Genomic DNA, 12500 nt, shown 5'->3' with positions numbered 1-12500 from the left:
GAGAGAGAAGATAGAGGGAGGGAGAGGGTTGGTAGAGAGAGACGGTAGAGGGAGGGAGAGGGTCGGTAGAGAGAGAGAAGATAGAGGGAGGGAGAGGGTTGGTAGAGAGAGACGGTAGAGGGAGGGAGAGGGTCGGTAGAGAGAGAGAAGATAGAGGGAGGGAGAGGGTTGGTAGAGAGAGACGGTAGAGGGAGGGAGAGGGTTGGTAGAGAAACACAAAGTGAAAGGAAGGGAAAGGGTTGGGGGGACACAGAGAGAGAGGTTGACTTCAGAAAGAAAGAAAGTGCAGGTAGAAAGCCGTGGAGACAGGAAGTGAGGGTAGAAAGCCGTGGAGACAGGAAGTGAGGGTAGAAAGCCAGAAAGGGTTAGGGAGAGGGGATAGAGGTTAGGGAGAGAGTATAGGGGTGAGGGTATAGGGTTAGGGGTGAAGGTATAGGGGTGAGGGTACATGGGTTAGGGAGAGGGTATAGGGGTTAGGGAGAGGGTATAGGGATTAGGGAGAGGGTATGGGGCTAGGTGTGAGGGTATATGGATTAGGGAGAAGGTATAGGGGTTAGGGGTGAGGGTATAGGGGTGATGGTATAGGGGTTAGGGATGAGGGTATAGGGTTAGGGGTGAGGGTATAGGGTTAGGGGTGAGGGTATAGGGTTAGGGGTGAGGGTATAGGGGTTAGGGTATAGGGGTTAGGGATGAGGGTATAGGGTTAGGGGTGAGGGTATAGGGTTAGGGGTGAGGGTATAGGGTTAGGGATGAGGGTATAAGGTTAGGGGTGAGGGTATAGGGTTAGGGGTGAGGGTATAGGGGTGAGGGTATAGGGGTTAGGGTTAGGGGTGAGGGTATAGGGGTTAGGGAGATGGATACCTCACAGAGTAGCAGGTCTATGATGTGGAACACCATGTAGAGGGGGAACTTGGCTGTGAAGAGTGTAAGGAACCACTGAGAGGCGTACATATGAGCCTCAAGACCCACATTCAGGAAGTGGTTATACAGGTCTGGGATGTACTCCTATTAGAAAAGTATACAGAGAAACAGTTACATTACAGTCATGAACAACAGCAGGACACACACACACACACACACACACACACACACACACACACACACACACACACACACACACACACACACACACACACACACACACACACACACACACACACACACACACACACACACACACACACACAGAAGATGTGAAGATGGCTCTGTATTGAATGGCCTCCGTGTTGCAAGCTCTGACCCAACATTGCTATTTTGTGATTCTTTAGTAATTTATTTGTACTTCATTTTGTCTAAATGTATCCTCTATCCTTTCTTACAACCAACAAGAACTTTAGAACATCAGATCGGCAGTTACTTACCTTAAGTCGAAGTTGAAGCCGGAATTACCTGCCCTGGGATCTCTCTGTAATTCCGACCCAATTTTGGGGCTACCCAAGAGGAAACACTGACGTTACAGGCAAGCGAGGGGGGATCCTGGCAAGATTAAGGCGAAGGGAGAACCGGCCACCTCTTCCCTACATTCTTGCTACCAACAGGACTCTCGAAACTGCAATCTTCTCAGCTTTTCTAAAACACGGCTTTCGGACAAGATACCCCCCATGGCTATCCAACTCGGTGGATTCTCCATTCACCATGCCGACAAGACGGTGGAGTCGGGGACATCCAGGGGGGAGGGATTGCTTTTTCATCAACAACAACTGGTGTGCTGACTCAAGCACGGTGGAAGTGTCGACCCATTGTTCACCCGTCTTGGAATACCTGCTGGTCAAATGCCAATCCTTCTACCTCCCGAGAGTTTTCAGCTGTTATCGTGACTGTTGTCTACATTCCACCGCAGGACAAGAATGTTGTGGCATATTTTCTCCATTCCATCCAATAAATATGACCACTTCCCTGGCGAGAGAGGGGCTCTTTCAGACACACACTCACCACAGGCTTTACTGCACGTCCAGAGATGATGGCAGTGTGGCACTTCGGATTGCAAGTTGACAAACAAAAGGATGCTTCATCGTTCAAGCATAAAAAAAAAACTTACAGACTTTCTAATATAAAAGACAGGAAAACGAAAATGTTCCTTATAATTCCTCTAATTATAATACCTTATAAGGCAATAAATGAAGGCTATTGTTTGCAGTAAATTGAAGATGTCATGTAAGTGCGAGCAAGTGCGGTCAAAAAAATATACCGCTCCCCAGTCTAACCAAGACTCCTCCTCGTTGGCCCAACTTCCTCCCTCAAATAACCTTTCCTCCTCCCGTAGCCAGCGCACCGGCCGCAAGGGGGTGTTCATCTCCAATAATGGCATCACACTAATAATTCAACTAATAATGCTCTGATTATTGTATAGAAATACACATTTGGCTATTTGGCTCTAACAAAGAAAAATAACTGGCACTGAACTGTACCATGCTTTAACCAAGCAGAAAAACATACAGCCAGAGGCTGCTTTTCTGGTTGCCGGTGATTTATTTATATATAATTTATATATTTCTGGTTGCCGGTGATTTATTTATATATTTCTGGTTGCCTGTGATTTATTTATATATAATTTATATGTTTCTGGTTGCCGGTGATTTATTTATATATTTCTGGTTGCCGGTGATTTATATATATATAAATTATATATTTCTGGTTGCCGGTGATTTATTTATATATAATTTATATATTTCTGGTTGCCTGTGATTTATTTATATATAATTTATATATTTCTGGTTGCCGGTGATTTATATATATATAAATTATATATTTCTGGTTGCCGGTGATTTATTTATATATAATTTATATATTTCTGGTTGCCTGTAATTTATTTATATATAATTTATATATTTCTGGTTGCCGGTGATTTATTTATACAGTGGGGCAAAAAAGTATTTAGTCAGCCTCCAATTGTGCAAGTTCTCCCACTTAAAAAGATGAGAGAGGCCTGTAATTTTCATCATAGGTACACTTCAACTATGACAGACAAAATGAGAAGAAAAAAAATCCAGAAAATCACATTGTAGGATTTTTAATGAATTTATTTGCAAATTATGGTGGAAAATAAGTATTAAGAGCAGTCTGAATGAGAGCAGTCTGAATGAGTGGACCCTAAAGTGTCACAGAGCTTTTTCATACGCACGACCGAGAGAGTGCCTTTCTTGTTTACCTTTAAATTGACAACGTTATTGTCCGGTTGAAATATTATCGATTATTTAGGCTAAAAACAACCTGAGGATTGAATATAAACATCGTTTGACATGTTTCTATGAAATTTATGGATACAATTTTGATTTTTTTGTCTTCCTGTTTTGACTGCGTTTGAGCCTGTGGATTACTGAAGAAAATGCGCGAACAAAACTGAGGTTTTTGGATATAAAGAGACTTTATCGAACAAAAGGAACATTTATTGAGTAAATGAATGTCTGCTGAGTGCAACCATATGAAGATCATCAAAGGCAAGGGATTAATTCTATCTCTATTTCTGACTTGTGTAACTGTTCTACTTGGCTGGTTACTGTTTTTAATTATTTGTCTAGTGGGCTATGTTCTCAAATAATCGTAAGGTATGCTTTCGCCGTAAAGCATTTTTTAAATCTGACACCGTGGTTGGATTCACAAGAAGTTAATCTTTAAACCTATGTAAAAAAATATATATAATGAGTATTTCTGTATTTGAATTTGGCGCCCAGCAGTTTCACTGGCTGTTGAAGAGGTGGGACGCTAACGTCTCACGTACCCAAGAGAGGTTAATGTGTTATTGATTACTGCATTGTTGGGGTTATAGCTGGTAAAGGCATTTCACTGTAGTGCATATTAAAACACGGACAGACAGACACACACACACACGTCATCTCACCTGCATGAGTCTCTCCAGCTGGAAGAACTTGCAGTGTAGATCCTCAAAGTTCTGCTTGAAGAGGTCCCTGAGTCCGTAGTCAAACATGATCTTGACCAGAACACTGAAGGCCTGTTCCTCAGGCATCTACATACAGGGCAGAGAGAGACACACAGAGAGACAGACACACAGAGAGAGAGAGAGAGAGAGAGACAGAGAGACAGAGAGACAGAGATGACAGTATATCAGTATATCAGTTCAGTTCTGTCCACCAGGTGTCCGTGTTTCCTTCAGAGAGCTCTGGCATTGTGGTGTCTGAAAGGAAGAGAAAGATCCTCTCTGAAACTCCTCTAGCTTAGACCACTCCATCACAGCCCGAGCATGTGAAGACAGAAAGAGAAGTGAGAAAGTGTGAGAGAGACATGGAGAGAGAGACATGGAGAGAGACATGGAAACAGACAGAGAGAGAGACATGGAGAGAGACAGACGGAGAGACATGGAGAGAGACAGACAGGCAGAGAGAGACACAGAGAGAGACATGGAGAGAGACAGACAGAGCATGTCTACATCATTTCTCAGCGTTGGTCATCTGTAACTCACGTGCAGCAGCAGCACAGCAGCCAGGAAAGACTGTCCCTGGCAGTAACCAATCTCCTCATCATACACTGAGTAGGCCTGGGGAGAAGAGAAGAGAGAGACTCAATGTTAGAGACAGAAAGAGAGAGTGGATGTTAGCGCTACTGTAAAATACATTCTCCGAGTTATAATAAAATAATAATAACATGGTCATTTATCAGACGCTTTTATTTAACGGGTCTTCCAGAACTGTCAGTATTGACAGTGACACATTTAGAATATGTCACCCATGCAGGAATCAAACCCATAACCCTGGTGTTGTCACTACCAGCACCATACTAACCCACAGTACAACTCTCCTTTAACAGAGTGAGAATTACTCTCTCTCTCCATTAACAGTTCAGGGAGTTCATTGATATGGACTCACTCACTCACACACACACACGAGAGACACACACACACGAGACACACACGAGACACAGAGAGAGAGAAAGAGAAAGAGAAAGAGAGAGAGACACAGCTGGTGAATTATTGAGAAAAACCTGGGGTTATTGTTTGAAAAGGATAAATTATTCATGACATCAGAGGAATATGGGACAGCAGGTAGCCTAGTGTTTAGAGCGTTGGACTAGTAAAGAAAGGTTGCAAGATCGAATCCCCGAGCTGACAAGGTAAAAATCTGTCGTTCTGCCTCTGAACAAGGCACTGTTCCTAGGCCGTCAATGAAAATAAGAATTTGTTCTTAACTGACTTGCCTAGTTAAGTAAAGGTAAAATTAAAAAAACAATAACTTAGATCGCTGCAAACCTTTCTCCCAGTAACAGGGAATCGAGAGTGAAACCAGTCAACTAAACCAAAGCACTGCTGCTTGCTCAGTCCTCCTTGATGGATAGAGACCGCCCGGCCAGTAGACTCAAACACAAACATTGCCTCCGTTTAATCATTATGGGAACCGGGCCTCAGTTTATCATGTTTGGAAGTGTGGTGTTAGCCCATTGACCCAATTGCCTAATTAGTATCTGAGCCAAAATTCAACTTGTCTGTCGACTCAACGGTGAAGTGATCACTACTCAGCCAAGCGTTGCTGTAATATGTGCCATGTAAAAAAGCTAACGTTTAAGTTCCTTGCTCAGAACATGAGAATATATGAAAGCTGGTGGTTCCTTTTAACATGAGTCTTCAATATTCTCAGTTAAGAATTTTTAGGTTGTAGTTATTATAGGAATTATAGGACTATTTCTCTCTATACCATTTGTATTTCATATACCTTTGACTATTGGATGTCCTTATAGACACTTTAGTATTGCCAGCCTAATCTCGGGAGTTGATAGGCTTGAAGTCATAAACAACGCTGTGAGTCAAGCATTGCTAAGAGCTGCTGGCAAACGCAGTAAAGTTTGAATGAATGCTTACGAGCCTGCTGCTGCCTACCACCGCTCAGTCAGACTGCTCTATCAAATATCAAATCATAGACTTAATTATAATATAATAAACACACAGAAATAGGAGTTTAAATTGAATGTCTATCACAGTGCCATCCGTTCTCACCAAAGCCCCATATACTACCCACCACTGAGACCTGTATGCTCTCGTTGGCTGGCCCTCACTTCATATTCTTCGCCAAACCCACTGGCTCCAGGTCATCTGTAAGTCTTTGCTAGGTAAAGCCCCACCTTATCTCAACTCACTTGTCATCATAGCAGCACCCACCCGTAGCACGCACTCCAGCAGGTATATTTTACTGGTCATCCCCAAAGCCAATTTCCTTCCAGTTCTCTGCTGCCAATGACTGGAACGAACTGAAAAAAATTCACTGAAGCTGGAGACTCATATCTCCCTCACTAACCTTAAGCATCAGCTGTCAGAGCAGCTCACAGATCATTGCACCTGTACATAGCCCATCTGTAAATAACCCATCCAACTACCTCATCCCCATATTGTTATTTATTGTTTTGCTCCTTTGCACCCCAGCATCTCTACTTGCACATTCATCTTCTGCACATCTATCACTCCAGTGTTTAATTGCTAAATTGTAATTATTTCGCCACTATGGCCTATTTATTGCCTTACCTCCCTATCTTACCTCATTTGCACACACTATATATAGATGTTTTCTATTGTGTTATTGACTGTACGTTTGTTTATCCCATGTGTAACTCTGTGTTGTTTGCATTGCACTGCTTTGCTTTATCTTGGCCAGGTCGCAGTTGTAAATGAGAACTTGTTCGTAACTGGCCAACCTGGTTAAATAAAATGTGAAATAAAAAAAAAATAAAAAAATGAATATGGTAAAATCCGGAAACTATAATTTCAAAAACAAAACGTTTATTCTTTCAGTAAAATACGGAACCGTTCCGTATTTTATCGAAAGGGTGGCATCCATAAGTGTAAATATTGCTGTTACATTGCACAACCTTCAATGTTATGTCATAATTACGTAAAATTCTGGCAAATTAATTACGGTCTTTGTTAGGAAGAAATGGTCTTCACACAGTTCGCAACGAGCCAGGCGGCCAAACTGCTGCATATGCCCTGACTCTGCTTGCACTGAACGCAAGAGAAGTGACACAATTTCCCTTGTTAATATTGATTGATAACATGACTTTCTTTTAACTAAATATGCAGGTTTAAAAATATATACTTGTGTATTGATTTTTAAGAGAGGCATTGATGTTTATGGTTAGGTACATTGGTGCAGCGACAGTGCTTTTTTTGCGAATGCGCTTGTTAAATAGTCACCCGTTTGGCGAAGTAGGTTGTGATTCGATGATAAATTAACAGGCACCACATTGATTATTTGCAATGCAGGACAAGCTAGTTAAACTAGTAATATCATCAACCATGTGTAGTTAACTAGTGATTCTGTTAAGATTGATCGTTTTTTATAAGAGAAGTTTAATGCTAGCTAGTGTTGGATTTGACATTTTGAACATTGAGATATTAAATACATGATAGAGAAGAAGCATAGAATATGAGGAGTGAAAGAGACTGGGTTTTATGTCAGAAGTTAATGGTTTTCTGTAGAAAGACAGACGTCTTTGGAATGTGTTGGGTGGACGGGAGGAGACGAACATGTTGATACAGGGGAGACAGATGGACATCTGTGGATTAGGTGAAGGAGGGGTTGAGGTCAGGTGGTGAAGTCAGATCCCCTGAAGGGAGTGATAAGGGTTTAGTATCCTGTTACTCTTTTCCTGTTGAACCATAAGATGTAAGGATTGGAGAGAAGGAGGAGTGTCTTGAGTGGGATATATACAGTGGGGAGAACAAGTATTTGATACACTGCCGATTTTGCAGGTTTTCCTACTTACAAAGCATGTAGAGGTCTGTAATTTTTATCATAGGTACACTTCAACTGTGAGAGACGGAATCTAAAACAAAAATCCAGAAAATCACATTGTATGATTTTTAAGTAATTAATTTGCATTTTATTACATGACATAAGTATTTGATCACCTACCAACCAGTAAGAATTCCGGCTCTCACAGACCTGTTAGTTTTTCTTTAAGAAGCCCTCCTGTTCTCCACTCATTACCTGTATTAACTGCACCTGTTTGATCTCGTTACCTGTATAAAAGACACCTGTCCACACACTCAATCAAACAGACTCCAACCTCTCCACAATGGCCAAGACCAGAGAGCTGTGTAAGGACATCAGGGATAAAATTGTAGACCTGCACAAGGCTGGGATGGGCTACAGGACAATAGGCAAGCAGCTTGGTGAGAAGGCAACAACTGTTGGCGCAATTATTAGAAAATGGAAGAAGTTCAAGATGACGGTCAATCACCCTCGGTCTGGAGCTCCATGCAAGATCTCACCTCGTGGGGCATCAATGATCATGAGGAAGGTGAGGGATCAGCCCAGAACTACACAGCAGGACCTGGTCAATGACCTGAAGAGAGCTGGGACCACAGTCTCAAAGAAAACCATTAGTAACACACTACGCCTTCATGGATTAAAATCCTGCAGCGCATGCAAGGTCCCCCTGCTCAAGCCAGCGCATGTCCAGGCCCGTCTGAAGTTTGCCAATGACCATCTGGATGATCCAGAGGAGGAATAGGAGAAGGTCGTGTGGTCTGATGAGACAAAAATAGAGCTTTTTGGTCTAAACTCCACTCGCCGTGTTTGGAGGAAGAAGGATGATGAGTACAACCCCAAGAACCCATCCCAACCGTGAAGCATGGATGTGGAAACATCATTCTTTGGGGATGCTTTTCTGCAAAGGGGTCAGGACGAATGCACTGTATTGAGGGGAGGATGGATGGGGCCATGTATCGCAAGATCTTGGCCAACAACCTCCTTCCCTCAGTAAGAGCATTGAAGATGGGTCGTGGCTGGGTCTTCCAGCATGACAACGAAACGAAACACACAGCCAGGGCAACTAAGGAGTGGCTCCGTAAGAAGCATCTCAAGGTCCTGGAGTGGTCTAGCCAGTCTCCAGACCTGAACCCAATAGAAAATCTTTGGAGGGAGCTGAAAGTCCGTATTGCCCAGCGACAGCCCCGAAACCTGAAGGATCTGGGGAAGGTCTGTATGGAGGAGTGGGCCAAAATCCCTGCTGCAGTGTGTGCAAACATGGTCAAGAACTACAGGAAACGTATGAGCTCTGTAATTGCAAACAAAGGTTTCTGTACCAAATATTAAGTTCTGCTTTTCTGATGTATCAAATACTTATGTCATGCAATAAAATGCAAATTAATTATTTAAAAATCACACAATGTGATTTTCTGGATTTTTGTTTTAGATTCCGTCTCTCACAGTTGAAGTGTACCTATGATAAAAATTACAGACCTCTACATGCTTTGTAAGTAGGAAAACCTGCAAAATCGGCAGTGTATCAAATACTTGTTCTCCCCACTGTATATATATCTGTGATGGAAGAAATGTTGGGTTGTCTGATTACAGCTGTACAGAACCTTTGGGAATAATTAAACTTGGTTAAAGCTTCTCTAGTGTCCGTCAGTTACTTACTCTGAAAAATAAGAACCCAACACTAGCACCTTACCGTGGCTCCTTGCTGCCCTCACGTAACAGGTGGTCAGCCTGCCACGCAGTCTCCTCGTGGAGTGCAATGTAATCGGCGTCCAAAAATGCCGATTACCGATTGTAATGAAAACTTGAAATCGGCCCTAATTAATCGGCCGTGCCGATTAATCGGTCGACCTCTAGACTCAACAGTGAAGTGCTCACTATTCAGACAAGCGATTCTGTAACGAAGCTCCAGTCTGTCGATGATAACACAGTAGACTCAACGGTGAAGTGCTCACTATTCAGACAAGCGATTCTGTAACGAAGCTCCAGTCTGTCGATGATAACACAGTAGACTCAACGGTGAAGTGCTCACTATTCAGACAAGCGATTCTGTAACGAAGCTCCAGTCTGTCGATGATAACACAGTAGACTCAACGGTGAAGTGCTCACTATTCAGACAAGCGATTCTGTAACGAAGCTCCAGTCTGTCGATGATAACACAGTAGACTCAACGGTGAAGTGCTCACTACTCAGCCAAGCTTTGCTGTAACGTAGATCCAGTCTGTCGATGATAACACAGTAGACTCAACGGTGAAGTGCTCACTACTCAGCCAAGCTTTGCTGTAACGTAGATCCAGTCTGTCGATGATAACACAGTAGACTCAACGGTGAAGTGCTCACTACTCAGCCAAGCTTTGCTGTAACGTAGATCCAGTCTGTCGATGATAACACAGTAGACTCAACGGTGAAGTGCTCACTACTCAGCCAAGCTTTGCTGTAACGTAGATCCAGTCTGTCGATGATAACACAGTAGACTCAACGGTGAAGTGCTCACTACTCAGCCAAGCTTTGCTGTAACGTAGATCCAGTCTGTCGATGATAACACAGTAGACTCAACGGTGAAGTGCTCACTACTCAGCCAAGCTTTGCTGTAACGTAGATCCAGTCTGTCGATGATAACACAGTAGACTCAACGGTGAAGTGCTCACTACTCAGCCAAGCTTTGCTGTAACGTAGATCCAGTCTGTCGATGATAACACAGTAGACTCAACGGTGAAGTGCTCACTACTCAGCCAAGCTTTGCTGTAACGTAGATCCAGTCTGTCGATGATAACACAGTAGACTCAACGGTGAAGTGCTCACTACTCAGCCAAGCTTTGCTGTAACGTAGATCCAGGTTTTGGGCTCCAGTTCTTCTTCTTTGAGCGGTTGTGGAGTCCTCCCTCCTAGTAATGTAAAGGTTTTATGATTCCCCGGGGGGGCGGGGCGTACTACTACTTCTACTACTACTACTACTATGTACTACTACTATGTACTACTACTACTACTACTACTATGTACTACTACACCTTGCAGATCTTGTAGAGTGAGTCTTGCCCGTCTCCTCCAGTGTCCTTGAAGTAGTCGTGAGCTGGGAAAGTCCTGTTAATGTCTCTGGTGATGGCACTGTCCTGGGGAGACTCCTGAGAGCCATTGAGAAAAGAACACAGAGAGAGAGAGAGAGAGAGAGAGCGAGCGAGAGAGCAAGAGAGAGAGCGAGAGAGAGAAAGAGAGCGAGAGAGAGCGAGAGAGAAAGAAACACAATTAGACCCAACCAAATCATGAGAAAACAAAAAGATAATTACTTGACACATTGGAAAGAATTAACAAAAAAACAGAGCAAACTAGAATGCTATTTGGCCCTAAACAGAGAGTATACAGTAGCAGAATACCTGACCACTGTGACTGACCCAAACGTAAGGAAAGCTTTGACTATGTACAGACTCAGTGAACATAGCCTTGCTATTGAGAAAGGCCACCGAAGGCAGACCTGGCTCTCAAGAGAAGACAGGCTATGTGCTCACTGCCCACAAAATGAGGTGGAAACTGAACTGCACTTCCTAACCTCCTTCCCAATGTATGACCTTATTAGAGACACATATTTCCCTCAGATTACACAGATTCACTAAGAATTCGAAAACAAACCCGATTTTGATAAACTCTCATATCTACTGGGTGAAATACCAGTGTTCCAGCACAGCAGCAAGATTTGTGACCTGTTGCCACAAGAAAAGGTCAACCAGTGAATAAAAAACACCATTGTAAATACAACCTATATTTATGTTTATTTATTTTCCCTTTTGTACTTTAACCATTTGTACATCGTTACAACACTGTATATATATATACATAATATGACATTCAAAATGTCTTTATTCTTTTGGAACTTCTGTGAGTGTAATGTTTACTGTTCATTTTTATTGTTTATTTCACTTTGGTATATTATCTACTCCACTTGCTTTGGCAATGTAAACATATGTTTCCCATGCTAATAAAGCCCCTTGAATTGAATTGACAGAGAAAGAGAGAGAGCAGAGAAAGAGACAGCAGAGAGAGAGAGAGAGAGAGAGAGACAGAGAGAGAGAAAGAGTCAGAGAGAGAGAGAGAGAAAGAGAGAGACAGAAAACAGAGAAAGACAGAGAGAGAGAAAGAGACAGAGAAAGAGAGAGAGAACGAGACAGAGAGAGAGAGAGAGACAGAGAGACAGGAAACAGAGAGAGAGAGCAGAGAGAGAGAGACAGAGACAAAGAGAGACAGAGACACAGGAAACAGAGACACAGGAAACAGAGAGAGAGAGAGAGAAAGAGAGAGAGAAAGAGACAGAGAGAGAGACAGGAAACAGAGAGAGAGAGCAGAGAGAGAGAGACAGACAACGAGACAGAGAGAGAGAGAGACAGAGAGAGAGAGAGACAGAGACAGGAAACAGAGAGAGAGAAAGAGAGAGACAGAGACAGAGAGAGAGACGGAGAGAGAGAGAAAGAGACAGAGACAGGAAACAGAGAGAAAGACAGAGAAAGAGAGAGAGACAGGAAACAGAGAGAAAGACAGAGAAAGAGAGAGAGACAGGAAACAGAGAGAAAGACAGAGAAAGAGAGAGAGACAGGAAAGAGAGAGAAAGACAGAGAAAGAGAGAGAGACAGGAAATAGTCAGTGGTCCATATAGTTATTTCCATTGAGATTGGCTGTTCTTCTGGAGTTAGAACGTCCCCAATTAACCACTGCTACTGTACATGAAGTTAAGTTAAAACCTGAGGAATCCAACAGGCTGACGAGTGCGAAAGCAAACAGTACAAATTCACTCACACCAGTCAACAC

The 12500-nt window shown here is 42.8% G+C and overlaps 1 protein-coding gene across 4 annotated transcripts in view; it reads right to left on the bottom strand.

Moving 5' to 3' along the window:
- LOC139538258 (rab GTPase-activating protein 1-like) overlaps nt 1-12500 on the bottom strand; it is a 175538-nt gene that overhangs the window by 28997 nt on the left and 134041 nt on the right. For all 4 annotated transcript variants that reach the window (XM_071340122.1, XM_071340109.1, XM_071340116.1 and 1 more), the window contains 4 exons: nt 10715-10828; nt 4418-4492; nt 3839-3964; nt 862-1005 (listed from right to left, as the gene is read on the bottom strand). In XM_071340122.1, coding sequence (XP_071196223.1) covers nt 862-1005; nt 3839-3964; nt 4418-4492; nt 10715-10828 — 459 coding nt within the window. The remainder of the gene's footprint in view (nt 1-861; nt 1006-3838; nt 3965-4417; nt 4493-10714; nt 10829-12500) is intronic.

Source organism: Salvelinus alpinus, chromosome 1 (assembly GCF_045679555.1).
Source record: "Salvelinus alpinus chromosome 1, SLU_Salpinus.1, whole genome shotgun sequence".
NCBI classification, from domain to species: Eukaryota; Metazoa; Chordata; class Actinopteri; order Salmoniformes; family Salmonidae; genus Salvelinus; species Salvelinus alpinus.
The sequence above is the reverse complement of the archived record's forward strand: the minus strand, read 5'-3'. Positions and strand labels throughout refer to the sequence as shown.